We start from the raw sequence: 24606 nt of genomic DNA on the forward strand, positions 1-24606 counted from the left end.
GGTGTCATTATTTGAATGACCTGTGTGTCCACTAGTCTGCAACGCACATGCCGTCGTAGAGTCACAAACACATATGAACATGCCAGCACACACATTGTACCTGTCAGCTAAATATAACTTTGCACAAGCCGCCCTCAATCGCAGCATGAGATACAGTACAGTTACATACAGAGGGGATTGAGTACATGTGCTGGATGTGCATGTGTTTTTGCATATTTCCGTGTGTGTGTGTGTGTGTGTGTGGGTGGAACTGCCACCATCCCACCACATCAAGGCTTTGAATAGCGTCTATCTCGGCCTCACTACAATTAGAGTAAAAGTGCAGCGTTGCTCCAAAGTGAACATTAGTGCTGAATATCAGTGATGAATGTCTCATAGCATTACAGGTACACAATGAAACATACCATTTCATCTGTTCTGTGTCTTTGTCTCTCTCACTGTGTCTCCATCACTGTCCAGACCACCTCTAACAACATCCAGGCCATCGTGGAGAGCCGCGTAGAGAAGAGAACCAAAGGCGTGTTTGTGCCAGCAGGCGGGAAGCGCCTGCTGTGGTTCCTGGACGACCTCAACATGCCAGCCCATGACCTCTTTGGCTCCCAGCCGCCACTGGAACTGCTGCGCCTTTGGATCGACTATGGCTTCTGGTACGACCGCCAGAAACAGACTCTGAAGTTTGTCAAGGTGAGTAATGGCATTTTGATTGGGGCAGGAGTGTTTTTTTTCTTAATTACCATTCTCTCTCAATATATGGGGCAAGAGCTTTACATGTGTAATATGTTTATTTCAGATGTGTGTGTTACTGAGGCCATTAAAAGGCTGTGTATGTTTATGCTTTATTAGGACATGTTCTTGTTGGCGTCCATGGGGCCTCCTGGTGGAGGGAGGACTCACATCTCTGGCCGCTTGCAGAGTCGATTCAATCTCATCAATATGACCTTCCCTCATGTAAGTCCTGCTGATTATTTAGCTGAACTCTCCTCTTCCTTCTCTTCTCCTTTCCTCTCCTCTCCTCTCCTCTCCTCTCCTCTCCTTCTATCATCCAACTATATCTGTGCATTTCAGAAAGGTTGATCCTGGTAATATTCCACCTGCTAGACATTTGATTATTATGATTGTCTGAAAGAGTACCTGCAAATGTCCCCCTGCCCTTACTAATTTATCTCACCTGCCTCCTCTCTTTTCTTTTTTGTCATTTTGTTTTATTTGTCATTTTTTATACTTGCCTTGCTCCCTCCACTCATTGCTCACGCCCTCTCCAGCTCACCTCTCCTCTCTTTTCAGTCTTTCTCCATTATCTGTCAGTCTTTCATCTCTGTTGTTGTGCTCCTTTCAACCTTCCCCGGTCCATCTTTTTTTCATTCTATTTGTAGTGCTTCTCTTGACTCCACTCTTGACCCTGCTTTTTGAATTGCCACAAAAGAACAAAATAAATTTGCTTTTGAAAAAGGACTTGAGGCATATTACAACCTCCTGTTAACACCTGTAAACACTTGAGTTGCCTTGCCTCTTGAATGTGTGAAGTGGACAACATGAAATGGAATTATTACACCCCTTATAAAATACCTATTCTGCTCTTCTTCTTTTGACCAGTGCCACTTTGAAATCCATGTATCTTATTGACATGGCTGTATTCTTTACAGAGATGTGCCAAACCTGAACAGACCTGTCTTTTATGCATGCAGGAGTCCCAGATCAGGCGGATCTACAGCACCATGATCAACCAGAAGCTACAGGGGTTTAAGGAGGAAGTGAAGCCCATCGGAGGAACTCTGACTCAGGCCACCTTAGAACTGTATTATGATGTTACAGCTCGTTTTCTTCCCACTCCAGCCAAGATCCACTACCTCTTCAACCTCAGGGATATCTCCAAGGTACACAGTAATATATAATGGGTTAGCTTGATACAAGAATACTCACAGTACACACATACATACATACAGTACCTTTATATATGTTTTCAAGAAAACTGGAGTCTGTTTCACAAAGAGATTTCAACTTAGGAAAACACTCTATACTAAACCTCACATTGGTAATTTGGGTAACAAGTAGGGGTGGGAATCACCAGAGGCCCCATGATATGATAATTTCACGATACTTTACGAGACATTACTCCTCTATATCTTTACATCGCTAATAGTTGTTTGATGCTATATTAGTGCTCTGGATATCGTCACAATGGTTGTCTCTGTCTTTCTTTCCTGTTCCACCCATTCTAGGTGTTTCAAGGTTTGCTAAGAGCTCACCCAGACTTCCATGATACCAAAAGCAACATCATTAGACTGTGGATCCATGAGTGCTTCAGGTAACAATGGACATTTTTTCACGAAGTCATGTAGCTTATATTTACTGTAGTTCTAGCCTCATTATGCCAGTGTCATCATGCATCGTTATCCCTTAGCTGATTCCTAGGATATATCCAGTTGTGAATGGTTTTCTACTTTATTTAAAACATACGGGTGTTTTGTTGTGTATATATTGGGTAATATGTTTTGTTGTTGATTTCAGGGTTGTCTCAGACCGGCTGGTAGATCACAGTGACATGGAGGCCTTCGTTACTCTGCTGGGGGAGAAACTGGTCTCACTCTTTGACCTCACGTTCCACAACATCTGCCCCAACAAACAACCACCAATATTCGGTACATTTATTACTGTGCACACACATACAATAATACTCTTACAGCTAAGATAATGGAATGTTAAAGGACAGTGGTTTAAGAATTATGAAACTGTTCGACTACACCAGAAGATATGAATGTGTTTTATGTGTGTTTGTTCCTGTGTGTGTGTGTGTCAGGTGATTTCCTGAGTGAGCCTCGTGTGTATGAAGACCTGCTGGACATGAAGGGTCTCAAGAAGTTCATGGAGACCCAGCTGGATGACTACAACCTGACACCTGGCGTAGTGCCCATGAGCCTGGTGCTCTTCCGAGACGCCATCGAACACAGTGCGTCTGAGAACGCAACACATACATCCACAGATACATTTCAAATGGACGCACAGTGCAGAAAATTCCCCTGATGCATCACCACACAGCGTCCGCTCCACCCATCACATTCTGTACAGTTAATCCAGTACATTACCACAATCAATATAAGAGGTCCTCATGTGTCTTTGCTGTGTTCACTGTTTGCCAGTTTTATGATTCAGGCCCAGTTTGAAGCTCTTTTGAAAAACGCAGTATGAGGCGCAGCTAAAAGCTACCCTGTAGCTGAGAGAGAGAAGGCCTCTCAGCAGCAGAGTCTGCTCTCTACACACTGCTATCAATCTGCCGCTTTACCACACGCCACTGCAAGTCAATAGCACTACATTACTATAGAAACATCATGGATCAACACTAGTTTGTATGTATTGTTGGTTTGTACATGTGTGTGGGGATTTCCATGCACACTGAAGACCTATGAAGCGCCGTGTCAATATAAGAGTTATAAGAATAGTATAAATAACGGATTTCAGATGAGATTTATGACATGGGTAATATTTTTCTTTTCCCTCCACAGTCACCCGTATTGTACGTGTGATCAGTCAGCTCAGGGGAAACATGCTGCTGGTTGGTGTTGGGGGCTCTGGTAGGCAGAGCCTGTCTAAGATGGCAGCCTACATCTGTGATTACGAGGTGTTCCAGGTGGAGGTCACCAAGCAGTACCGGAAACAGGAGTTCAGAGAAGGTGAGATCAAACACACCACTGTTACATTCACAGATGTATTGTATCTATTGTCTATAAATTAAAAAGACAGATGTATATTCTTTAATATTAAACCATGAAACATTTTCGCTCCTGGCTGATTAGCCTGAATTTCATTTTTGATTAATTACTCTGCGTTTGTACCATCAGTTCCTCTCATCCCATCTTCAGTCTGCTACGTTATATATAGGTGATTTTACTGCCCTTTCTTTCAGACATCAAGAAACTGTACCGGTTGACTGGTGTAGACAACAAGCCCACAGTCTTCGTGTTCAATGACACCCAGATCGTAGACGAATCCTTCCTAGAGGACATCAATAATATCCTGAGCTCTGGCGAGGTGCCTAACCTCTACAAGCCGGACGAGTTTGTTGAGGTCTGTATTGGCTTCAAATCGTTTTGTCTGTACATCTGTCTAACTCTATTTTCATGTCTATTTGCACACTTGCATTAGCATTTGATTTATGGTTTAAATGGATTCAATTTCAAGCCGAAGGTCGTGAAGAAAATGATCTAGGCTGAGGTTTTACCCACTAACTATAGAGGTTTGGTTTCAAATACTTTGAATGCATTGGCTCCATCAAAACACAAACATACATGTTGGTTTTATGGTCAAAGCAGCACATTTTGATTTTCTCAGTTTTTCTCTGACTTGCATATCATATTATCATATCTATAGATCATTAAAGTTTATAATAAAAACATGTCTCAAGTAATTTAAAACCTAATTCCAGTTCTCCTAATGTGTAATTGTTGTCATCGTACCTCTAGGTTTGCAAGGCTCTGTCAGAGTCTGCCAAGAAAGAAAATGTGGTGGAGACTCCTGATTCTTTGTTCAGCTACCTGATAGAGCGAGTCAGGAACAACCTGCACATAGTGCTCTGTATGAGCCCAGTGGGAGAGCCCTTCAGGTACACTCTGATTCTTTTGTTTCTCGCAGCACACTGTGTCCTATTATATATCCTGGTTCACAGTATGTTCTTCCCTCCTCTTTTTTTCTCCTCTCTTTGAGAAAACTGTTTGCTCTTGTTGTCCAGACACAGGTTTATGGAAATGAACACAGTATGAATCACATTGCAGCTGTCCTTTTGATCCATGCAAGCCGACATATCGAAGACACTCGTGTTTGTAAATGAGGGTGATTTAAATACACTGGTGGTCAGCTACAGTGCAGGGTAACTATTTCCTGCAGCACTCCTCAGCAGCTCCTCAAAGGTACACTGGGGACAGTGAGTCGGGTCTCACTGTGAGACGGTGTGTTAATGGCTGATTGACGCCTGGTGTCAAGCAAATGAGGTCCAGTCACTTGGGTGATTCTGTAGCGAGGACCAGAGGCTCGCTGTATTTACCAACAGTGTGGATGCTGTGACAGAAAGGGCCAGCTGTCTGCACACACACAGACGTAGTATGCCCACAGATGGACACACATTTGCTGTTATTCATTTTCTCTGTCCCTTGTCACACACATTTCTTCTCACAAAAACACTTTTGTCATACATACTACCACTAATTGGACTGGTAGGCACCATTACCCAGAGCTAATCACCATTCTCTGTGTGACCAGGCGTCCTGGCCCTCTGACCGCTAGCTGCTAGCAGGATCCACATCACATTGCCAGAGCTCAGAGAGTCCTGCTACACCAATTACCCAGCTAAACTCACTGACTCACACTGTGGGTGGTAGACAACTTTTTTTGCAGAGAGAAGCAGCATTAGTTTGAATGACTTTGAAGCATATCCAGGGAGCATAATGGCTTCATTATTGTCTTTTCCCTAACCAACTGCCAAATGTACCTGGACTAGTTTACAGACCCTGTGTCCACAGGGCTGTAATGGGGATCATTATATCAACAAATTATATCTGAATAACATTCAGAAATGGCTTTTTGTGCCAACAGGAACCGCATCCTCCAGTACCCAGCGCTTGTCAACTGCACCACCATTGACTGGTTCTGTGAGTGGCCCAAAGACGCTCTGCTGGAGGTAGCTGAGAGGTACTTGGATGGACTGGAGCTGGGCTCCTTGGAGGGGGTGAGGCATACATAAACATAAACATAAACATAAACATAAACATAAACATAAACACAAACACACTGTTAAACTGGTGCTTCTTTGTGAGGCATTCTCACATATGAATCTACTCTCCCCAACATCTTTAACTTCAACTTCATGTGACTATATTGTCACCCTAAATGGGAAAGATAGAGGGGAGAGGATGTTTGGGATGAAGGCAGACACCTGAACAGGGACAAAGAGCTTTATTTTCCAGTTTTTCACATTAGAAGCCTTCATTTTTAATGCCACTAAACATTGTCTAGCTGACAATGTTTGGTTCCCAACCTGGAGGTCCTGACTCCCACTAGTGGTCGCCAAAGTTTCACAGGTGGTCGTGCGGCCTTCCATATTATTATAGAACTGTCTTTCCAACAGGTTTAGTACCACTGTATATAAACTCTCATGAAAAGTTTACTAGTTTAGAAAACAAAAATTCTATAACTTTGACTGTGAACTGCACTGAACCTTGATGTGACACTTTTTATCATCCCCCACAACAATGAATAAATAGTAAATAACTCCTGAAGTTGCATTCCTCTTGTTTGAATGTCAGACCAAAGTGTTTACATATCCTGCATGATGTTGTAGATCCAGACAAAGGTCGCCAGCATCTTTGTGACCACACACCAGTCGGTCGAACAGGTCTCCCAAAGGATGAAGTTGGAGCTGAAGAGACATAATTATGTGACGCCCACCAACTACCTGGAGCTGGTGTCTGGATACAAGAAGTATGCACCTTCAAACGTTCTCCTTTGCTTATTCATACTTCTCTTTTCTTCTCTCTTCATCCTAGTTAATTCTAGTATGGAAGTTATTCACTATATCACTTTGTCGATCACCTGTGTGTCCATCCAGGCTGTTGGCAGAGAAGCGCTGTGAATTGGGGGAACAGGTGAGCAAGCTGCGTAATGGCCTTTTCAAGATCAGCGACACGCGGGAGAAGGTGGAGGCCATGTCTTTAGAGCTGGAGGAGGCCAAGAAGCAGGTGCTAGAGTTCCAGAAACAGTGTGACGAGTACCTGGCCGTCATCGTGCAGCAGAAGAGAGAGGCTAACAAGCAGAAGGATGTAAGCACCACAAACACGTTTACATGCACACACAATTACTAAATAGATTAAAATAATTTGATTAAGGCGTTAACATGGTTCACATCCACTTTTATTGGATTAGAAAAAGTTTGCATTTGTGGTTTATGTTTGGAAAGCTGTGATGGCGAACACTAAAGATACATTAAATAGTCAATGACTTGGTAAATTGGTGTATGTTTGTGTTGAGGTGGTGAGTGCTAGCAGTAAGAAAATCGGGGCAGAAGAGTTGCATTGTAAAGCAATGGCTGACAATGCACAGAGAGATCTGGACGAGGTCCTGCCTGCCCTGGAAGAGGCCATGAAGGTAGAGCTCTCTCCTCTTGACTCAGTGTGTTGGTTATTCTGTCTTTACTGTGTGCGCTCACTTTATTCATACACACATTCTCTTTTCCTTCCTCTTTTTCCAAAATAGGCTCTGGAGTCTCTGAATAAGAAGGACATGACGGAGATCAAGTCGTATGGCCGTCCCCCAACACTGGTGGAGACGGTGATGCAGGCTGTCATGACCCTCCTGGGCAAAGAGCCCACCTGGGCAGAGGCCAAGAGACAGCTGGGTGAGAGACAACAACAGAGCAGAATTTATGGATGGATGACGGGAGAGTTTGGCAAAGTGCTCCAAAAATGAATAGAGTAAAACCAGAGTACAGATTGTGTGCAGTGACACTAAGGGGCCGTGTCCACTGAAAGCTGAAAACGCCAGATGCTCTTCTGAAAACGCTCTGCCGGAATATCCGCGGAAATAAACATGTCGGCACAAGGTAGAGCACTTGCTCTGGCCCTTGCTCTGGATGAAATGCTGAAGCACGTAGGGAGAGAGGACAGACCTGACGGTCTATGTGGGTTCATGAGTGGGCGAGGAAAAATCTTGTTTGGTTCAGATACAGATTCAGATCAACTTTATTATCCCACACGGGGAAATTTGTATGGTCCAGTGCTCCAGACAAGAGGACAACATTAAGTGGACTAAAGAAAATCTTTTTCTTTTCGTTTTCATGGTTTTCTGACCCATGTGACTTCTATGTTTCTGGCAGGAGAGACCAACTTCATCAAAACACTAGTTAACTTTGACAAGGACAACATACCGGACCGTGTGCTGAAGAAGATCAGCCAGTACTGCAGACAGGTAGACTTCCAGCCGGAGATCATCGGCAAAGTATCACTGGCTGCCAAGTCCCTCTGCATGTGGGTCAGAGCCATGGAGGTAATAGGCTGTCTGCTGGCTACCAGCACACAATCACACACTCTCACACGTTCTTACAGATATGAATAGTCACCATAAAATTTGTAATGAATTATAGTTTGAATAGTTACTTATTGAATGCATGCACTACAGCACTAATTGTGGCACAGTGTACACATTATGTACAAATCCACAATGAGCTGTGTGCATTGAGTGCATTACTGCATAGCAGCAGCTGAAAGCATTTGCTAAAATAAGCACAGCAAAGGAGCTATCACAAAACAATGAGACCTATTTGTTAAATGAATACATGAACGGAGAAATAGGAGTCAAAACTAAATCCATGGATGTGTACATTGTTCCTCCAGGTTTATGGACGTGCCTACAGGGTGGTGGAGCCAAAGCGGGCCCAACTGAACGCTGCCGTGTCCCATTTAGCAGAGAAACAGGCTTTACTGGCCGGGGCCCAGAACAAACTACGAGAGGTATGGAGCCCAGTGCATCTAGCAACCAGACCGCTAGACATAAATGGCCTTTTTCCATACACATGTGCTGGCTTGGCATGGCTTGACTCGGTTTGACTCGGTGCATCAGCCCAGCATGGCAGGGATTTGCATCTTCATTACAACAGGGCTACCCGCTTGAGGGTGTGCGTAACCATGGCTGTGACAAGTTAAAGGAACAGCTGTAAAACAGTGGATAAACACATTTAATTTCTTATATTCTTCACAATAAAAGTCCCCTGTTATTTTATTGCTTGTACTCTTCTTCCTTGCTGTATTCGTAGACTAGTTTTTATTGAACAATTGTCGCTAACAAAGCTCCACTAATTTGGTGATAAAGTCATTTCCTATAAATTCCTCACAATAAAAGTCCCCCGTTAGCTTTTATTATGAAGCAGCAAAACCAGGAAATGTTGGGTTTTCCTCGACACTAACTTAACACGACTCCTATACAGCTGAAAGCGAAACAGTAAAGCAGATATCTGAAAGTACAAACAGGGACGCAGGAGAGAAACTAAACCTCAAACCACAGAGATTCGATACTGGTAAGTACTGAGAGCTGAACACACAGACACTTTTAAAAACATCTTTCTCTCTGGTCTCCTGCATAGACATGAGTTGAGTTTTGCAACACATGCTTGTTTTGGGGGTCGTCCCGGGTTGGCCGTGGTCGGCGACTCCGGAGATGATCCATCCTGGGCTGGTAATGGAAACACAAATCAGCATGGTTTGACTCGGCCAAAAGTGCAATGGAAAAGCCCTCATAGACACTAGCTCAAGTCAAGTCACGTTTATATATATAAGTGCAACATTAGCATTATAGTAAGTCCAATTTACATTATGATGATTTCATATAATTTCTATGCATGTGTGTGTGCAGGTGGCGGACAAGATAGACGAGCTGGAAAAGCAGCTCGGTGAGAAGCTGGCCATGAAGGAGAGTTTGAGGAAGAAATCCGATGAGATGGCGATGAAACTGGACCGAGCTGACAAACTGGTGACCGGACTGGCTGGAGAGAGGGTTCGCTGGGAGGAGAGAGCTGCTGTAGGTCACACACACACACAACTACAATAATTAGCCTTCTCCTTGGTTGGAAAATTTGTACCTATATAATCGGGGTGTGTGCTTCAGGGTCTTGAAGAAAACATGGGATACCTGGTGGGAGACTGCTTGCTAGCAGCGTCTTTCCTGTCCTACATGGGACCCTTTCTCTCCGACTATAGAGACGAGCTGCTTGCCATCTGGATGAAAGAGGTGGGGCACACACACACACACACACACCTCACAGAAACATACATCCTCATGTGCAGTTCAGTGAAAAGCTTGCCATTTACTTGTACGCCCTCTACAGTTGTTAAACTGAAATTAAAGTTTACACTTTACGGTTGTATTTCCAACAAACCCCATGTTTTACCCAACTCTTTTTCCTCCTCTTTCTCCTCCCGCTCTCTGTTTTCCCTTTCCTCAGGTTCGGGATTTAGAGGTCCCGTGCACACCAGGGTTCAGTTTTGCTCTATTTCTATCCAAGCCTACAGCAGTGAGGGACTGGAACATCCAGGGCCTGCCCTCTGACGCCTTCTCTACCGAAAATGGAGTTATCGTCACCCGCGGAAACCGGTCAGTTTGTAGACACAATCTGTTATGAAAGGCTTTTTTAAGTCAACGCAGTAAGCACACTAAATTAAAATGCTTTTGGATTTCTTTTTTTTGGGATTTGGATTTGGTTGTGTTCACTGTACAAAACATGTGTTTCATCCTGTTAATACACGTTGACTTGTTTTATTTAGATGGCCACTGATGGTGGACCCTCAAGGCCAAGCTCTGAAGTGGATCAAGAACATGGAGAGGAAAAGAGTAAGTCTTGACTCAGCCAATCTTATTCTGATTCTAATTCAATGTTCTTGTGTCTTTGTTGTTGGAGAGTTTCTGGAACAATCGTGCATATTTGAGTGTACATAGTGTGTACAGCGTACTACATGGACGTGTACTAACAGAAGTATCCGAATTGAGACACAGCTTCCGTTTCTATGAGACTCAAACTGTATTTTTGTAACAAGCCTGGTCGCTGTATCGCCCACAAAGTTCAGCGCAGCTTGGGTCAAAGTTCAACTGAACTTTCAGTGGCGGACACACTACATATACAACAAAGGAGGACGCACACGCAAAAGCTATTTTTCCGTGATGATGTGAATAATGCTTCACTTTACTTTCTAATGCTGTGATCTGTGTATATGCTTGTGTTTTGTCGTGTGTCTTCTTATCTCTGTTCAATGTCTCTTTCTGTCCTCCTGCATTTACATATGTGTCCACATGTGCAGGGTCTGAAAGTGGTAGACTTCCAAATGCCAGACTACCTACGGGTGCTGGAAAACGCCATCCAGTTTGGGACTCCTGTTTTGCTGCAGAATGTCCAGGAGGAGTTGGACCCCTCTCTCAACCCAATCCTGAACAAGTCCCTGACACGGATCGGTCAGACACACACACACACATACAGCTAAATATGAGGGTGTGTCTGAATCCATTGTGTGTATGGGTGTACATTTGTTGTGTGCTCTTTCCAGGCGGCAGGCTGCTGTTGAAGCTGGGTGATAAGGAGGTGGAGTACAATCCAGAGTTTCGTTTCTACATCACCACCAAGCTGTCTAACCCCCACTACACACCAGAGACTTCTACAAAGACCACCATAGTCAACTTCGCTGTCAAGGAGCAGGTCTGAATATGTGTGCATATCCTTATTTGTGTGCACATATACAGTTTGAGAGTATGAGCTGCTGCCTTACATTTTCTGTTTGTGTATGGGATTGCGTGTATTTGTCCATGTGCAGGGTCTGGAAGCCCAACTGCTGGGAATTGTGGTGCGTAAGGAGCGTCCGGAGCTAGAAGAACAGAAGGACTCTCTGGTGATCAGCATTGCTGCTGGCAAGACAAGCCTGCAGGAGCTGGAGGACGAGATCCTCAGGTTGTTCAGCTAGTAACAGTAATAGTAGTTCCATTTGTTGTCGTCCTGGTAATGTTGAGCACAAAAATCAGTGATTGAATATATTGAGGTTGATTTATTAAAAGCCTTTACTAGTGTTAGTAACTAATAGTCTACAACGTTATCTTTACTGTTACTACTAGTTGTAGAAATTAGCAACCATCTAGCTCTACCCTATAAACTACTGTTAGTCACTTATTAGTAACTTAGCAACAAATGCTACTGCTTCACTGAGGAGCCACCATTAAAGGGATAGACTTTTTAAAATGAGGTTGTATGAAGTACTTATCTATAGTCAATGTATTACCAGTACCTACACGGGAGCAAAGCAATGTACTGCTGTTGACGGGGGGCAGCAGCAAAACATATTATGACCACCATTATTTGTTTTTATGTTGTACGCGTGTGTGTCTACTCTACCAGGCTGCTGAATGAGGCGACTGGCTCGCTGCTGGACGATGTGCAGCTGGTGAACACCCTGCAGACATCCAAAGTGACAGCCACTGAGGTCTCAGAGCAGCTGGAGAGCAGCGAACAGACCGAGATCAAGATCGACTCTGCTAGAGAGGTCAGGTGTAGCGCTGAAGGGATTGGGCCACAGGGGGATTTGGGTGTTATGATAGAACACCTTTTATGGTTTTGGACCATTGGTAAGACAACTAATTATAAGCCATCACAGAGGTTTCTAGAAAGTTGTGATGGGCATTTGTTATACATTTTATACACTACATATTTGAATAATATAGTAATTGAAAATGGAAATGGTTCATTTGCATGTCAGTTTGTGCATACAGTATGTGTATATAAATTGAAGTGCTCTCTCTTAACAGGCCTATCGCTTATGTGCCCAGCGAGCCTCCATTCTCTTCTTTGTTCTAAACAACATGGCCTGCATTGACCCAATGTACCAGTTCTCACTGGATGCCTATATCAACCTGTTCAACCTCAGCTTGGAAAAGAGCAAGCGCAGCCACAAGCTGGAGGAAAGGATCACCAACCTCAATGACTACCATACATATGCAGTATACAGGTGAGCAAGGAGAAGCCCTCTTCATAAATTATGTCTGTTTGCATGCATAGTATTCGTGGGTAAAGTGAATTCCAATCAGAAGATGGTTTGTATGGACAGAGAAAGACCATGGGCCTTTTTTATGATGTATAAATCAGGCAGCAACCTCCGGGTCTGAAAAGTGAAGCCAATGCGGAAGTGCCTTAAACTTGCATTTTTTCTTTTTACTCACTTATTGGAATTGGAAGTTTCTAATATGATCAATCAGAAACATACACTATGTGTGTTGAGTCACTTTAGCTAACTCAGCGTGTTATCCTCTGCAGGTACACGTGTCGTGGTCTGTTTGAGAACCATAAGCTGCTCTTCAGCTTCCAGATATGTGTCAAAATCCTGGAGGTGGCTGGCAAACTCAACATGGACGAGTACAACTTCTTCCTCCGAGGAGGCATCGTAAGAAAACACAGAACACACTCAGACATCTTGTTTTTGCTTTATTTGATTTAAGATAATCCAACAGGACAAATGTCTTATTCTCAAAGGCCCGGGGACACACATGATGTCCCAAAAGACATTTAAATGTTGAGCCATGTAGAAGTTATGCTTTCATGTTCCTAAGACAGGTCTGGTGCTGTATGAGTGATGTGTTAGTGGGTCGTTTGGTCTATTTCTTGATACACTGATGGAAGGATAGTTTGACTACTGATTAATTGATGGGTGTGCTTCTAGGTACTTGATAAGGAGGATCAGATGGACAACCCCTGTACCAGCTGGCTGGTGGACTCCACCTGGGACAACATCACAGAGCTGGAAAAGCTGCCCAACTTCCATGGCATCATGGCCTCCTTTGAGCAGTACCAACGAGACTGGAACCGATGGTTCACCAGTGCAGAGCCTGAGAGTGCCACACTACCAGGTCTGTTTGTGTTGTGGGAGGTTTTTCTTTTTCTTTGCTACTTTGTTACTGAAAAAAATTGCTCCCACTATGAACAATGAAGTTGAAGCGACTGATATTGATGTGTGAGAAAGGCAGCTTGTTCATGCTGCCGCGCATTGACACGTTTCAAGGTTTTGCTAAAGAACGACACTGTGACAATAGAGAATGCATTAGTACCTTTAAATGCTTTCTGTATTTGATCTGTGTGTGTGTGTACAGTTATACACTAGTGATGATGAATGTGTCTTCTTCCCTGCTTTTCTAACAACTGAGGATCTTTTAATGGTTGGTTCACTTAAGAGATAGAAGAGAGCAGGAGTGTTTGTGTGTTTGTATGTGTCTTCTTTTGCTTTATTTCATTAGTAGGATTTGACAAAGCTCAGCTCAGTACACTCAGGGCTGCTGAAGTATATTAATATCCCACATTTCCCCTCATTATATCCTTTGTTCACTACCCTTTTCATGTTATTCATACATCTTCCCTTCTTATTTCCAAACTGCCCTCCCTAACCCCTGAATTCTCTGGTTTGACCCATCCTCTCTGTTATTTTTTCTCCTTCTAGGCGATTGGGAGAATAACTGTAATGAGCTCCAGAAGATGCTGATCGTGCGCTCTCTGCGTCAAGACCGTGTCTCCTTGTGCGTCACCTCCTTCATCGTTAACAACCTCGGCTCTCGCTTTGTGGAGCCGCCTGTTCTCCACATGAAGGCTGTGAGTGTGTGCTGTTATCCGTTCAATCCCTGTTGCTTCTTCTGTCTTGAGTATTAGATTTTGGCTCATCCATTCTCACTTTCTTTCTTTGTTTTTCTTCGCTACTCTCGCTGTACTCTCCCCAGGTTGTGGAGGAATCCACCAGCAGGACTCCTCTGATCTTTGTTCTGTCTCCTGGGATGGATCCCACAGGAGCCCTGCTGCAGCTGGCTGAGGCCTCTGGTATGAGCAAGGACTTCCATGCTCTCTCTCTGGGCCAGGGACAGGCTCCCATCGCCAGGAGCATGATAGAGGAGGGCGTCAAGAACGGTACAACACCAACTGACTGCTCTGTCTTTCTTCCTGCTCGTCTGTCTGTTGCTTAGAAGTATTTTTTTTTCTACCATAACTGTTTCTTTTAGTTTCAAAAGTCACTTGTGCTTGACAAAAACAAAATACTTGGATTATGCATTTTCTTCCTCTTATGGTCACCTCAAGATTACCCGAACACACAAAAACAACTAGACAAGAAAAAAAAAGAACTCTAAACCGGTTATATCAGCTTATCTCAAGCCCTCCTTTTCTCTGCCCAGGTCATTGGGTGTTCCTCGCAAACTGCCACCTCTCTCTCTCATGGATGCCCGAGCTGGACAAGCTGGTGGAGCAGCTACAGGTGCAGAAGCCCCACTCAAACTTCAGACTCTGGCTCAGCTCTTCGCCACACCCCGAATTTCCCATCACCATCCTGCAGGCTGGCATCAAGATGACCACTGAACCACCAAAGGTGCACGTCACACACGCACAGATTTCCGTATTTACTATACGGGCATATATAGATGATATACATGTCAACAAATCTACACAGAAGTTCTTTGTGTATTGAGTTTTACACATACACATATTTTACAATAAGTTATACATCCTACATGTAGTGTTAACACTACCCCCCCGTGTTGTCCTCAGGGTGTGAAAGCCAACATGACGCGTCTGTACCAGCTGGTGACGCAGGCTCAATTCACTCGCTGCTCCAGACCTGTGTTCTACAGGAAGATGCTCTTCTCCCTCTGCTTTTTTCACAGCATCCTGCTGGAAAGGAAGAAGTTTCTACAGCTGGGCTGGAACATTATCTATGGATTCAACGATTCCGACTTTGAGGTCAGAGCCTCGTCTGATACTGAAGGAAACAGCGACAGCTAAAGGCAGAAAGGCCATTTTATACCCTGTCAGAATGAGGGCCAGTTAGACTAATGGATAAGGACAATCTAATTCAGATGTATGATACTAAATCCTCCTCATGACTACTTTTCTAAAATGTCTTCCTCTCCATTTTATCTGTACTGTATCTGTCTACTTTCTGCAGCAAAGAGTTTTTACTTTCTCTCGGTCTTTGTCTTGCATTTCTAAGTCAGTCTGTTAAGATTATCGTCCTGATGCCCCCCTACATGTAGGTGAGTGAGAATCTGCTGAGTCTGTACCTGGATGAGTATGAGGAGATTCCCTGGGATGCACTGAAGTTCCTCATTGCTGGGGTCAACTACGGAGGTCATGTAACAGATGACGGGGACAGACGACTTCTAACCACGTACATCAATGACTACTTCTGTGATGCTGCCGTAACCCAGCCCTTCTTCAGGTAAGACACTGGAACACACATTTATTCTGACACATCTTAGTGTACTAGCACCAATGTAAACAGTATAAATCCAAGTGCACGCCGCTACTAATTTATTAATATTCAATAAACAAAATGATGTACTGCAGATGTACACATGCCTAGACATTTAGATATGTTGGTCTTCAAATGCATACAGTCCTCCTGAAAGACAGGCCGCTTCAACTGCCTGCTGAAGCTCCACGCAGGTCGTGGAGCGCCAGCACCACCAAGTGGACAATTAGATTATTACAACTAAAAAAATGCAACACATTGTTAGACTTGGACACATTCGAGAACCGTTTTTTGTTTGCTTTATTACTTGGACAAATGCTGTGTCCAATCCCTTCATTTCTAACTATCCACTCTCAAAATAAGTAAGGGGAAATCTCTTATAAAAAGCATTTATTGCATTTTCTCAAACCAGCATAGATCATACAAAGAAGACTGTACATAAACATGTTTATTTAAAGAATAAGCTTTCTAGTGCTCCATTGAATTTTTAGATATTGTCAATACACTAACACTTTATACTTTGTCATTTATATTGAAAGGTTTTTGTTTTTCTATTCTGGCATTTTTACATCAAATTGCATTAGATGAGATAATCTGTTCAGAGAAATTGGTAATTGTACACCAATGTATATGAATACCATTATATATCACTGACTTTGTGTTCTCCCCTTTATCTGTCAGATTGTCCTCCTTACCCGGCTATTACATCCCCCGTGACGGCACCCAGTCCTCATACAAGGACTATATCAGCATGCTGCCGTCCACAGAGCACCCCGAGGTGTTTGGCCAGCACCCTAATGCCGACATTACCAGCCAGATCGCTGAGACCAGGACGCTGTTTGACACCCTGCTCTCCCTGCAGCCCCGGGTCACCAGTCCCACTGCTGAGGGGGCTGGGCCCAGTAGAGAGGATAAGGTGAGGGGGAATCTGAATTAACCCTTTAAAAGAGCTTTCACAAGCCATACTCAAATGGCTAGTCTGAATCAGAGTGAAATTTATACTTTCAAAGTGCACAACCTAAAGCGAACCAACAAATCCCTTCTCCTCCAGTTTATCTCGAATGACATAAACGTAACTATTTTTGTGAACTTTATTCAGCCTATTCTGTATGTTCTCTTTGGTCCAGATGTCAAGCAAATATCGGACTTCTGCAGAAGTCCAGTTCAGTCGTCTCCCACTCACGTTAACCTGTCGTTTACCTGTGTCCATCTCAACAAACGCCCGCACAGGCAGTCTGCGTTTTGGTTTGCTTGTAAACGGTCTGAGACCACCTCTCGCAAGCGGTCTCGGACCCGTTGTTTCGGTCTGCACTAGAGATCGATTAGTGCGTTCACAAAAGCAAAATCGGCCTTCTTTACGTTAGTATTGCAGAATCTCTGTGTGAAAGGGGCTACTGACAACCCCACTTCAAAAATTCCAAACTATCCTTTCAAAGCAATAGCTCCATTGGTATAAACGGTGTGTCATGATATACACATACTGTAATCTGTCAGCATTGAGCTCAGGGGAAAAGCTAGTGGCAAAAACACTCAGCATCGCGATGGTGTGTTTCTCACATCCCCAGTGCCCAGTAGTGTGGTTTTCCTCCTCCTTGTTTGGATGGAGCTCGTGTGGGTCAAACATTTACTTGCACAGCAGCTTGATCACATGCTGACCTTTCTTTTCAACCCGTGATTGAGATGTATTTGGCATCGCTGTAGTGCCATTTTTAGCCTGGTTGTTTCTGAGGCAGCCCTGTCGATACCCAGAACAATTAATAGCTAGAATAAAAGAGGCTCTGTTTGTAAAGCCAATGTCCATATTTGTTTCCCAGCAATGCTGAAACATCAATATGGTTGCACAACACTGGCAGACGCTCATCAGTGTAATACGATACAGGAATCTAGGAATCTGTGCTTCTTTAGTTTTAGGACAAGTCTTAAAGTGTACCTCTAGATGCTTCAGAACTGAATTGTTTTGTTGCTATTAGGATTTCATGCTGACTCTTTGTCTTGATTTGAAATAATAAGTGTTTTGTTAGTCCCAGAAAAAAGGTCAGAGCGCTCAACACACCACAAAACACAAATACTTTCCAATAGAACTCCCACATGCTGATCCCACCCAGGCGCCACCATATTTTTAATCACCTGTACATGGAATGTTTTGCATTCAGGCTTAGATATATCCCTGAGCTTATAGCCACTGATGTCACGCCAGAAATGACTGTTTTGTTTTGAAAGTTATCTCTCAGGATCCCTGAAACCATCTGTCTATTCTGTGTTTCTCCATGGAAAGAAACTGGGTGTTGTATAACAATGGCAGTAGTTTCTCTGCGTGCTTTAAATGTGCTTTAAATGTCATGGTAGTGTAATAGTGTAGACAAATACAAGTAAATAGTCCAACTAATTTTCAGCAATCATCATCCAGCTTCTTTATAGTGGTTCTTGTGGTTGTTGGAGTATGTGTGTGTTTAAAGGATTATCAAGAGCCAGTTTTATGCAGCTCCATGATCTGACTCTGCAGTTTCTCCACTGCAAATACTCGTGTGCAGTGCCTTTTCTAAGTTAACCCGTCTCATCTGCTTTTGTACAATGTTTGCAACATGCTTCCAGGTATTGGAGATGTTGGCAGACGTCCATGGGAAGATCCCACCGTTGATTGACTACGAGAGCACCACGACCGGCCTCCAGGACAACCCCTCACCTATTAATGTGGTCCTGCTGCAGGAGATCCAGAGATACAACTCTCTGCTGGACACCATCACGTATGAACTCTGTGTCTGCGTGTGTGTGTGTGTGTGTGTGTGTGTGTGTGTTTCTTTGGATTTGTCTGTCAGAAACTCAGCTGCGTGTCAAATGCTATCAAGTAGAAATGGTGTAACTCTCAAGGTAAGATGGCTGTATATCAATAGATGACTGGGTGGTTTACATCAGATAAATGAGAAATGTGGGATAGAGAGAGGAGCACACATCTGAGTAGACTAACATTTAGCTGAGTGGCAGCAGACCAAATGGGCGTGGTTGTTAACCTGAATTACTCCCTAAATTATATATATTTGATAGAGATAATAGAGCTATTACTAAAAGGACATTCCAGTGTATCATTACTGGGTGGGGGCGACCTCAAGTGAGATTAAATTATCGTGACTTGGGAAGACATTAGTCTGTTTTCCAGATAAAATAAAATTGCAAGTGTCAATTTATAGAGAATTAGGTTTTCATGAGATCTAGTCAAATCCTTCCAAGATGATTTACCAGCATTGTTTCATGCCATAATGAGGTGGTCAAGTTAAACCGATCACACATGTGTATCTGATTGCAATGCAAACATCAAAAGCAGTAATTTTCAAGGAAAAACAGCTACACAAGGAGGCCCTAGCATCAAAGACGCAAATCAGAAACAATCGCCCAATCACCTAGCCTGTTTGTTTATACCTCGATATCTGAGTGTACGGTAATTCCAATAGATCCAGACTAGGAAGCAGTGACTGCTAAACACCTACAACAAACATGACAGATTTGTTGCTGTAACTGTGTGTGTTTGTGTGTTAGTTCGTCCCTGGCGGAGCTGGAGAAAGGGATCAAAGGCTTAGTGGTGATGTCATCCAGCTTGGAGGAGACCTTCCACTACATGCATGACGCCCGTGTACCACCGCTGTGGGAGAAGGTAGCAGACACACAAAATAGATTAACACAAATATGCTTTTCTGCCTTCATTTATATCTTTTCTCTGCTGCTTGAGGCGTAACTCTCAACTTCTCACTTCTTATAATGTATAGTTGATGCACATACACATACTGCATGTGTGATGCACATGCAGTATGAGAGGTGAGACCTCCTGAAGTGAGGAGTGAGAGTGCACCTGCTACCTTCCTTTTATCCTTGTCCATAAAGTGGGCAGACAGACTAGAATGCAGAAGTGCTGCTAGGATCAATAATATTAAGACAGCTGCTCTTTGGAGATTTGTGTGGACTTGAATAACACAAAACAAACAAAATTTCTATGCTGAGTGAGGATTCAAATCATGAAAATAATGCTTTGAAAAATGTGGCAAAGCATGAAAATATCCAAGATAAACAATGAAACAGAGTTAGCTTTTATTGGTTTGGCTGTACTGTGCTGTATAATCAAGTATTGATCAAGCATTCCTTTGTGAGGGTCACAGATAGTGTTCCAATACAGACAGACAGCTATGTTTATGTTTCCATTACTTATTCTGACTTCATTTACAGCTGAGCCTTTCTCTCTACAACAAATATGGTATATTCTATGGTGTGCTGCCATTTTAAAGGCCCAGACACAGCAAGCCGACATCAAAGAACTAGCGGCGATCAAGTCCGACTGTTGCGTTGCCTCACGTCGCCTTCGTCTTGGCCAACAAGTTGCACTTGAACACACCACAAAGACTACAGCCGACTGCGCCTACGTGAGAGGAAATAACTCTCCACACCAGCAGACGGCGATAGTCTGTATCCGGCATTCAAAAAGGGAAACCGGAAGACCTCTGACTGCGGATATACAAGCCTACACGACCAAACCTTATACGACCATTTTCACACCACTCACCAACCCCTTAGCTTCATTCCAGATGGCCATGTCGTTGTGAAAATATCCATGATCAAATGAGATACAGATGAAAAATGAAAAGAACCTTCTGTGCGCCCTCTTGACTTTACTCGTTGGCTTGCTTTCCTCTCTTCCGTTTCTCTTCGCGTGCACTGATTTGTTTAAGATGAACAGCCAATCAGAGTGATTTCTCTCACCGACGGACGCTGCCACAGATTCAACATGCTGAATCGGCCGAAAAACCTCAGACACGGGCAGACTAAAGCTGACGGTGCGGGACACACTGCAAAAACTAGGCTGACAGACGCTCACCGATGGCCCCCAAGACCGTCGGGTTGCTGTGTCAGGGCCTTAACAGACACCACTCAGATTATCACTCAGGACTCTTTGTGTATTGATCTTTATGATTGGGATCTGATCATCACTGATCTCTACTGCTCCGTTCAGCCAGTCAAACAGCTGCAGGCCTGTCTGCCTCTTTACTGACTCATTGGTCTGTTATTAAAGGTGTATTTATCCATCACTCTGCCTGGCTGCACACACACACACACTTAGTGTTCTCCTCTGTCCAACCACACACACACACACACACACACACACACACACACACACAGTGACAGGCTCTGGCAGCATTCCAGCTGTAATTCAGTCTCAACACTTCATTCTGGGTTCATTATCACTGGACCTCTCTTTATAGTGGGGAGAAAACACAGGGTGCTGTCAGCCCGGGTCAAGGGGCTAGAAAAGATTCTGGCTACACGTGTGTGTGTCCTGTGTGTGTGTGTGTGTGTGTGTGTGTGTGTGTGTGTGTGTAGTGTACAGTATGATTCAATGGGATGTGTGTGTGTCCACTGAGCAGGGTTCTTTCAGGGCAGTTTGTGTTTTTCTTCAGGTGTCTGATTCTGTCCTCGTTATGGGCTGTGAATGCATGGCAGCATGTAGGCAGATGCATGTGTGTGTATGTCTGTGTGTATGTGTGAGTAGCTGTTGATCAGGTGGAGCATACCTCGGCCCCTCTGTGGCTGAACAAAGCCACCGTCTGTGGACTAATCGTAGTGTAATAAGCAAAGTAAACCTTCCAAGGCCTGCTCCACTTTCCTAAAAAGACCCTGAGCTCATTGTGCTCTAGCCAGCGGCTTATTACTGCTGGATGTACTCTATGTACATCTGTGTGTGTGTGTGTGTATCTATTTCCTTTTATAGCAATATTGGACAGCTATTAGGGCTGCTGCCTCCAGCTGAGCTTCTCTTTTCTATTCTACTGACCACTTGCTCTATTTCTCTTTTTGCGTACTTTGGTTTCCTCGTTGTCTGCTTCCTCTTCGTCTGTATCTCATTCCTTCATTATTGTGTTCCCTCCATTCGGCTCTCGTCTTTCTCTCAATCGCTTCATGCCTCATCTGGTCTAAGCAGCAACAACAGCCCCTCATAAACTCTCTGTCCTCCTTATTCATCCCTCCATCCTTCATCCCTCTCTTCTCCGCCCCTCCTTGGCATGGCAGCCTGTCATTAGTTCTGAGCTCACAGACTCATGGCATTAATTTTGGCCTGCCTGCCTCTCTGTCTCCGGACATTTTGTATCTGGTTTCTTCCCAGGGCTCTGCCGTGTGTGGAAGTGTGTGTGAGTGTTTAGGGACTGTATAGCATAATGTGCATGTCAAAAATTTGGAAGAGATGTGCATAACCATTATGCGAATGTATAACTGGTAATGACATGTCACTGATGTCATGGTCACTCCCTCCTGGGTGGCAAACATACAAAAATGCTTTCATCCCCCTAGTTCACTAAGTGTATATATATATGTGTGTGTGTGTGTGTTTGTGTGTGTGTGCGAATCGTGTGAACATGCCACAAAGGTTTGTGTATATTTGACAAACAAAATAAATGAAAGGTAATAAATTGTATGTCAGTAAAGGTTACTCTAATGTGTTGGTGGCTCTCCAGGCTGTGCACATACTGTAGCTTGTGTCAGCATCAGGCAGATTATGGAAACAAACAATCACAAGTAGAACATATGTAAAGATAAAACAGATTTGTATGAACCAAAGGAAGTTACAAGTTGACAACCTTCCAACAAAAGTAAGATGTGAAAAGTGATTCAGAACAAGACACTCAGACTCCCTATACACCTGGCATTCATATCCAGCTTGTATCTAGATACAATTTAACCTGATTACATTTACACCTGGTATTAATGTGTCCACATCGATCGCTCTGTCTTAAAGGGCTGAGCGGAAGGTCATGAATGCAAGGGGGTGAAATTTAACCCTGAAGTGAACGTGCTCCTTTTATTTTTTTTTGCATTTTTCTCAAGTTATTAGCTTTTGAAAAACACCTTTAAAAATAAAGAGGGAAAAATTGTTCTGACAGTTGTTGTATGTGGATTGAAAACGCATTTGCATTTAAACTCGTGTTCAAACATGGTCACAATGCGACCCTGACCGACTCCGGATGTGGTTTTGCCTATCGGATCACAATCTGTCCTCAATGCGTTTTGGCTGCATTTACACCTGTACTTTTATGTGGTCAAGTACTATCCAAATGCAATCCGATCACCCAAAAGGCCTTTCAATGCCAGGTGTAAAGGGGGTCTCAGTAAGCCTGCCAGATCTGAACAGGCAAGCATTCCAGGAACCTGAGGCACAGCAGCAAAGGTCCACTCACTTTATCCTCCAGCCTAGACAATGATCTGGTGTGGACCAGCTCACAGGGAGTTATGTTTAGACATAAAGCTAGATACCAGGCAATACAGGGTTGTAGGAAGTTATCAACAGGAAGTCAGTTCTAAGAGAGACAGGTACCAGTGCAGATTTTTTTAATTTTCTGTGGTTCTCTACAAATCATGTCATCATATCAAATCAACCAAAGGAAGTAAAAGTTGTCATATTAAGATTTAAACACAACTATGTTCACACCTCACTTGAGAATATTCACACCATTCTCCAACACCTGCATTATGAATGGCTGCCAACAGCTGGAAGCATGAACTGACTGTAGATTTCTCTCTCTCTCTCTCTCTGTCTCTCTCTCTGCGTCACTCTCTGTGTCCGTCAGGCGTACCCTTCTCTGAAGCCCCTGGCAGCGTGGACCAGGGATCTATGCCAGCGAGTCGATCAGTTTGCGCGCTGGGCAAAGACGGCCCAGCCCCCCACCTTGTTCTGGCTCTCCGGCTTCACCTTTCCCAACGGCTTCCTCACCGCCGTGCTGCAGTCCTCTGCTCGACAGCACAACGTGAGAGTTCACACAAACACATCGGCAGATTGACAGTACACTACATTAGGAAATACTGCTTGTATTGTCTTGTTTGGCCATATATTTTGAAACCTATTAACTATTTGATTCTACAACTGAAGATTAAACTGTAAAAAAAATGAACAAAATCAGAACAACAAGATGTTTGGATAACAACAGCTAAAATTTGTACTGTCAATTATCCATAATACACACCCTGGGAAACACAGTGGTTTTCAGATATACCCTGCAGTCACTCCCCCTGTGCTGGTTTGGCAAATCCAACCTGCTGAACACTCTTTTTCTCTCGCTCTGTTGAGTCCTTACATTAATCTCAGCCTCTCAGCTTCTCCCAGCCAACAACACTTAATGTTGTGCGTGAGCAAATTGTTAACAGATATGTGTTCATACCTGTCAGTTATACTGATTGTTTTTAATATGGCTCTACTTTCAATATATTGTCCATCCAACTGTTGTTGCAGATATCCGTGGACACGCTGTCTTGGGAGTTTATAGTGTCCACCGTCGATGACAGCAACCTCCTTTACCCGCCCAAGGTGACTCCCTATACACACGTCTCTATTTCCATAAAGATTTCCATAAACTTACCATCACACCACTTTTTTTTTTCGGAGCCCATTAGCTTTCAGATGTCATCTGCACTTTCCATCACATTTTTCATTTCTACTCAAACATCGACTCTGTGTGTGCTTTTCCAGAAAAAAAATGTATTTTCATTCAAAGCAGCACTCGGCTTTGCGCCTCTCTCCCCCCATCGCTCAAATCTGCTCTTGCATTTTAATTCTTTTTATGAAGCACTTTTATAATTCAGATTTCGACACTGGCGGAAAATGTTTTAATTTGTCTTGTCGCTCCCGCTTAAGAGTTTCTGTCATTGTATCTCTTTATTTCTCACATCTTATTTCTCTGTATCAACTCCTCTGCGCCTCCCCTCACTTCTCTTCCTCCCTGTGCTACTCCAAAACCAGTGCACACTTCCAGCCCTTCCGGTCTTTTGTGCTGCTTCCCTCTTGCTT

The 24606-nt window shown here is 43.6% G+C and overlaps 1 protein-coding gene across 1 annotated transcript in view; it reads left to right on the forward strand.

Annotated features, from left to right (window-relative positions):
* The window catches only part of dnah2 (dynein, axonemal, heavy chain 2), a 56150-nt gene that overhangs the window by 29978 nt on the left and 1566 nt on the right, over positions 1-24606 (forward strand). Inside the window, exons 50-86 of the mRNA XM_037759680.1 lie at positions 460-684; positions 844-948; positions 1686-1874; positions 2220-2305; positions 2509-2639; positions 2798-2947; positions 3501-3668; positions 3902-4062; positions 4458-4597; positions 5584-5716; positions 6329-6468; positions 6596-6806; positions 7015-7131; positions 7240-7381; positions 7859-8028; positions 8376-8492; positions 9391-9555; positions 9643-9765; positions 9980-10128; positions 10299-10365; positions 10830-10980; positions 11073-11221; positions 11337-11470; positions 11912-12056; positions 12319-12518; positions 12824-12950; positions 13227-13413; positions 13998-14146; positions 14272-14455; positions 14719-14909; positions 15089-15280; positions 15574-15758; positions 16473-16707; positions 18384-18535; positions 19323-19437; positions 23393-23569; positions 24052-24126. Coding sequence (XP_037615608.1) covers positions 460-684; positions 844-948; positions 1686-1874; positions 2220-2305; positions 2509-2639; positions 2798-2947; positions 3501-3668; positions 3902-4062; positions 4458-4597; positions 5584-5716; positions 6329-6468; positions 6596-6806; positions 7015-7131; positions 7240-7381; positions 7859-8028; positions 8376-8492; positions 9391-9555; positions 9643-9765; positions 9980-10128; positions 10299-10365; positions 10830-10980; positions 11073-11221; positions 11337-11470; positions 11912-12056; positions 12319-12518; positions 12824-12950; positions 13227-13413; positions 13998-14146; positions 14272-14455; positions 14719-14909; positions 15089-15280; positions 15574-15758; positions 16473-16707; positions 18384-18535; positions 19323-19437; positions 23393-23569; positions 24052-24126 — 5637 coding nt within the window. The remainder of the gene's footprint in view (positions 1-459; positions 685-843; positions 949-1685; positions 1875-2219; positions 2306-2508; positions 2640-2797; positions 2948-3500; positions 3669-3901; positions 4063-4457; positions 4598-5583; positions 5717-6328; positions 6469-6595; positions 6807-7014; positions 7132-7239; positions 7382-7858; positions 8029-8375; positions 8493-9390; positions 9556-9642; positions 9766-9979; positions 10129-10298; positions 10366-10829; positions 10981-11072; positions 11222-11336; positions 11471-11911; positions 12057-12318; positions 12519-12823; positions 12951-13226; positions 13414-13997; positions 14147-14271; positions 14456-14718; positions 14910-15088; positions 15281-15573; positions 15759-16472; positions 16708-18383; positions 18536-19322; positions 19438-23392; positions 23570-24051; positions 24127-24606) is intronic.

The sequence above is a fragment of the Sebastes umbrosus genome, chromosome 22 (assembly GCF_015220745.1).
Source record: "Sebastes umbrosus isolate fSebUmb1 chromosome 22, fSebUmb1.pri, whole genome shotgun sequence".
Classification (NCBI taxonomy): domain Eukaryota; kingdom Metazoa; phylum Chordata; class Actinopteri; order Perciformes; family Sebastidae; genus Sebastes; species Sebastes umbrosus.